This window comes from Blastomyces dermatitidis, assembly GCF_000003525.1.
Source record: "Blastomyces dermatitidis ER-3 genomic scaffold supercont1.4, whole genome shotgun sequence".
Classification (NCBI taxonomy): domain Eukaryota; kingdom Fungi; phylum Ascomycota; class Eurotiomycetes; order Onygenales; family Ajellomycetaceae; genus Blastomyces; species Blastomyces dermatitidis.
The window spans coordinates 1,054,486-1,060,631 of record NW_025544777.1 but is presented as its reverse complement, the minus strand read 5'-3'; the positions used below and the strand labels follow the sequence as shown (position 1 = coordinate 1,060,631).

At 34.4% G+C, this 6,146-nt stretch overlaps 1 protein-coding gene across 1 annotated transcript; it reads right to left on the bottom strand.

Moving 5' to 3' along the window:
* Positions 1 to 2,679: 2,679 nt before the first annotated feature.
* Positions 2,680 to 3,758, bottom strand: BDCG_16826 (uncharacterized protein; the record flags this gene model as incomplete). The annotated part of the gene is made up of 2 exons (XM_045426021.1): positions 2,680 to 3,056; positions 3,749 to 3,758. The coding sequence occupies 2 exons, from the start codon at positions 3,756 to 3,758 to the stop codon at positions 2,680 to 2,682; spliced, it is 387 nt and encodes a 128-aa protein (XP_045280701.1).
* Positions 3,759 to 6,146: the final 2,388 nt, after the last annotated feature.

The window sequence follows — 6,146 nt, the reverse complement described above, 5'->3', positions numbered from 1 at the left end:
GAATATCTGCATCACTCTCAGATCTCTTAAGAGAAACAGATGCAAATCTGTGAAAGAAGAAGTTTCATTCAATCATCTGAAATACTGTGTGTGAAGAGGCTTTTCTCACACTGAGGAAATGTGTAACAACATTCTCAGTGCTTATTCAATCAGATCATAATAAACCTTTCTACATTAAGACAGACACATTCAAATGAGCTATCAGAGATACTCTTCTACAGATGAGTAAGAACAGCAAGCTACACCTGATGACATATGATGGTAGAAAACTATCAGGCGCTGAGCTCAATTACTCAGTGCATGAAAAGAAATTGCTAGCAATCAAGCACATGCTGGTGTTGTGGGATAGATATATCAACAACAGGCATATGACAACAATGATCACAGATCATGAAAGCCTCATCTATCTATAATTAACAATAAAACCTTTCAAATGTTTAGCACATTGAATCTCAGAGTTTCAAGTGTATAATCTTCATATCAAATACTGAAAGGAATTGAACACAGTGATGCTGAACACAATCAGTCACAGACCTGATTTCATGAGTGAGAGTCCTGCAAACCAGGCACAAGGGACATTCACATTAAACACACTGAGAAGATGCAAGAAATCAGAATGAGTGAACACCATGATCTCTCACTTGGAGAATGGCAAGATGTCAGATGACAAGTGTCTTATGAAAGTAGTAGAAGAGATGCTTCTGAACTTCAAGCTGAGAAAATTGAGAAATGAAAACAACATTGTGCTTTATCACAATCTAGGATACACAGAAGCTCCCTATCTAGAACCTTCATTTAGACACAACTTAATGACTCGCATGCACAAGGAATTCAGCCACTTAGAAAGCCCTGAACTCATGAGTGTACTCAAATCAAGAGTATACTGGCCAAGCATGGCTGAGGACATTCAGGTGTACACTCATAAGTGCCCGAATTGCCAGGTTGCAAAAGAATCTAAGAAAGAATTAGAACACAAGAAAGTACAATATCAGATGAAGTGTACAATATAACTGTTTGAACAATGAGAGATGAATCTCATAGACATATTACTGTGAATGTCAAATGAAAATTGATGAATAATCACTGCTATTGATTACACTACTGGCTGGCCAGTTGTGAAAGCAGTTTCAGAGATAACAGAGAAGATAATAGCAAAGTTTCTACACAATGAGATCTATATCAACTATGAAATGCCATGTGAGATTCTAACTGATAACAGTGCAAATCTCATAGGAGAAGTGATGAGGCATTTCATGAGCCAGTTACAGACAAGATATTATAGAACAACATCATATCATTCATAAACAAACAGAAAGATAGAATGCTTGAATGAAATCTTGAGCAATATGCTGATAAAATATCTAGTGAGTAAGCCTACAAGACTATGAGATGAATATCTCAGACAGACGCTATTGACCACACGGATTCAACAGCATGCAGTCTTCAAGTGTTCACCATTCTACCTGTTGTATGAATTGCATCCGCGCATCCCGGAAGATGCTTTGAAAAAGATGAAGGAGAGAGCAGTTACAGATGCAACAGTAGCAGTTGCAGATGCAACAGTCACAGACACGGAACCAAGATTGAAAGAGATCAGCCACACACGTGCAAAAGCTAATAAGTTACTCCTGAACTGAGCAATTCAATTGAAAAGAATATGAGACTCACTTGTTAAGAAATCAAGTCTCAAGATAAGAACATGAATTCTCATACACAATGAGAGTTCTGAGAAGTTCCAACCTAGGTGATTTGAGTCATATAAGATACTCAAATCACATTCTCTGAGAACATATACATTGAAAGAATCAGAGAGACAGATCTTACACAACTTAATCAATGATTTATAACTTGTGAAAGCAAAGATGCAAGACTTAAGCAGATTATAATCATTTACAGCACTATCATCAGTGTTGAAAAAGAAGAGACTTACAATTGAAAAGCCTCATGAAGTAAGAGAAATCATAGACACTTACAAATCAGATGATCTCACTTATTTCAATCTTTTCATGATTATAAGAAAAGAATGAGAAGAAATGAAGAAATCAGACAAACACCACACTTCAATAAGTGATAAGACTGTAGTTAATCATATAATAACATATCACAGATAGCAGATGCAACACAGTAAAGAGCAGTCTCAAAGCAGCAGACTTGCATATGAGTCAGATCACAGAAGAAAAAGAAATTCAGAGTTAAATTTAACTGTTTACATCAGTTCAATCATGAAGATCACAGAGAACAAACTATCTGAAACATCTGCAAACATGTGAGATCAAGCCATCTCAACCTCTGAAGACACTCAGAGATCAGATGAGATTAGTTTCAATAAGTCATTTACTGTAGTGATCTGAGCAGGTGAAGAGAGACAGTATAATATATGAGACAGAATCACAAAAAGTTAAAAGCTGCTGAACCTAGTCACTGAACACTGTATCATATAGAGGTCATGTAAGAGTAGTGACTAACAGATAGAGAAAAAGCATAAGAAAAGAAATGATGAATTGATCATTAACTGTAAGAGTCAGTCATAAAAGACAAATGTTATCATACACATCTCATTCATTTTTATATACTATATATTTAATCTATTTCCAACATCATGCCACCTGAAAAACATCAAAAACAAAGAAAATCTCAAAACTCAAGATTTGCAAGAAATTTGAGAGTCATAAGCCACTCTTACAATAACATCATGCATGTCTCTGATTCCTCTATCACTCTGCATACAACATTAATATCATTGATCACAAGATTGACTGAAATATCAATATAGAAATGCGCACGCATATGCATAGAGAAATTGAAGAAGAGCATGAGATCTGCAGAACCAGAAGCCAGAGCAGAGAGAATGAAGGCAGAAGAAACAGAAGAAGAAGAAGACACAGAATCAGATGAATAACAGAAGCCACCCAGAGTCAAACACTTATAACTCAGTGTGCACACGACCTTCTCTGCAGAGAAGAGAGAAGAAGTGATGAGAGAAGCTTGAGAGTGAAAGAAGGTAGTCTCAGCAGCATTATCATCTTCAATTAAAATGACCTCTGGCGCCAGAGTAACTAAGAACTATTGTTAGCATACAAAACTGCAAAAACAGGGATAACAATTATCAAATAAACACTCACTGGCCTTAGAATTGTACATGCAATTACAACATGCACAAGGCTTCTCAGAAAGAGAGAGAGGAACACAGAGGAATACAGGAAGCAGAACACAGTGTGCAAATGACTCATTCTCATAATAACATCTCAGACAAGGTGTATGAGCCTCACACCTGTGAGTGTAAAAGAGTATGACATTCGCATTCTCATTTCTGAAAACACAGATATCTTTTGTCTGCATCACAAAGTTAAACAACAGATATCAGAGAATAGGCTAATACAGATCTATCATTCTGAAGAAATTCATCAGAGCAGATATCTCTGCAATATTGAACTTTACAGTTATAAAAAGTTCCTTGATATCTGTGAACACTATGACTTTGTACACAGTAAAACTCATAATAATTTCTCCTAAGAACAGAAAAATCAGTATTAGAAAGAAAAGATGAAAAAGAAAAAGACTTACAATCTCAACACTGTTGAAAGAGGGAGTGATTCTCTGATATGAATAAATAATTGTCTCATCACAAATATTTAAAATGAATGTAATAATCAGTGTCTGTGACTGAGCTTTAGATAGTTGTGTTGTATACAGTCTTCATACAATAAATTATTCTAGAGATTGACAAGAAGAACAGAAGTGTACATACTGAGAAACATGGTTCACTGAGCCTACACAACATCTCCTTGAAACAGGGAGAGCTAGTAAGAAAGACAGAGACAGCAAAACCAGGAGTAGCAGAAGTAGAAGTCGCGGGAACAGGGGTAGCAGAAGCAGAGGAATCAGACACAGGGACAAGTGTAGAAGATTGAGAGAGAGCAGCAGGGAAAGAAGCAGCAGAAGAGGCAGAGAGAGACACTGAAGACTCAGTTATACATGACATGAGCAATTCCTTCATTAAGATGTTCTTCAAGTTCTCAATCAATGATTCAACACTGAGTTCACTATCATCAGCAGACACAGATCTGTCAACACATGAAGATTCTACACAAATAAAAACAAACATCAGCATCTGCATTCACATAAAATTATGCCAGAAAACATGATCAGAAACTCACTGAGAAGAAGAAACAGTCAAGAGTGTATAAGAAGATGAAGAAGATGTGTCATCATTCATGATAATACATTGTTCTGACAATCATTAGAAGATAAACAAGTCCTGATCACATTTCACAATGTGTTACACTTACTGCTAATGAACTGCCTGATATGAGCACTACAATGACACTTGTTGTGAGAACAAGAGGCCATTGCCAGAAACATGTACAATGTGATAGATGAACAGATCAAAAGAGTTGAACAGAAGAAGAGATAGAAATCTTGAATGAGATGATAACATTCAATGATGATGATGATGAAGAAGATGATTGAAGAATGAGAAAAGTTAGTGAATGAGTGATGTAATATAGTGAAAGTTTCTTTGTGAGAGTGTACACAGAACACTAGCTGAATCAGAGATAGGTCACACAATTATAAAACACTAGTGATGAGCTAATCTGCATGAAGCTAGAGTGTACAACATGGTCATGTGAGCGTGACTGAATCTGATGAGAGAGGATGTGATTTGGAAGAATGTATGACTGTCAGATAATCACGCGGCCGCTTCCGAACTACTAGCATATGTGTACAAGTGTAAAGGGGCCATAGTGTACGCTAATTAATTTAGTGTACGAGATTACAATATAAGAAGCCAGCGTACGCCTGTAATCGTACGCTGGCTTAAGCAACCTTTGAATCATATCTAATAAAATAAGTTAACTGTTTTATATCTAAAAGAATTATACAACTCTTCTTTGATGAAATGAAATAAGATAAGACTGAGATAAAAATAGAAGTATCACAGAGATCTTCAATCTCACTCATTTTATTTACAATATACACTGCATATCTATTCAAAAATAGAAATATGAGAATAGTGCAATCTTCAAGTTATATGAATGATATTGATCTAGTCTACAGCTTAAAAACTATTAAAGAGAATTTGAAAGTAATTGAAGAAGCTGCAAAGAAAATCTTTATTAGAGCAGATATCAATCAAATTCAATTTAATATAAATAAAACTGAGTTAATTCATTTCTTTTCTAGATTCAATGAGAAAGAACTATCTCTAACTCTTTTAAATAGAGAGATTAAACTCAGTGTAAATGTTAAATGATTAGAAGTATGATTAAACTTCAAGTTGAATTTTAAATATCACATTTAACAAAGAACTGTCAAGACAGAAAGACTATTGAACAACATAATCAGACTATTAAATACAGAGAGAGGTCTATTCTTTCAGGCTATGAGACAGTTATATATAGCCTGTATTACATCAGTAGCTGATTATGAAGTTTAAGTTTGATGAAATAATCAAGAGAATTTCACTGAACTCTTTCAAAGTCTGTAAAACAGAGCCTTGAGAAGAATTCTGAGAGCATTCAAATCATCTTTCATTAAAGCAATGAAAATTGAAGCTTCAATTCCTTCTTCTGCTATTAGATTTGAAAAAGCCTGTATAAACTATGCTCTGAGAGTTGTAAAGATGAGCTTAAATTATATAATCAGAGAAAGAGTCTCTTCTTCATTTTCATCAATTAACTCTGAAAATGAACTGGATTGAAATAGATTTCTTGATTGAAATGAAAATAATTCTTCAAAGAAAATGTCTTCTCAACTGTACAGACTATACTCTCTGATTAAAAATCAATTTTCTTCTTTAAATGTTGAAAAAGTTGATTATGAGAAGTTATCTCTCTGAAGAGAAAAGCTTGAATCTCTTATAGACTTATAAATAAGTGAACTATTAAAAGAGAAAGAATATGAACAGCATTTGAAGAGAATTTCTACAATCAATATAAAAGACTCTATTCTGATTTATTCAGATGACTCAAAAAATGAGAACTTAAATAGATTAGACACAGGCATTGCTTATACTGAAGATAATATTAATTTTATCTCAGATTTCTGAAATCTAGGCTCTGAATGTGAAGTCTTTGATGCTGAACTATTTACAATAGTGAAAGCTTTCAAACTCATTGAAATAAAATCTTATAAAAGAGAAAATT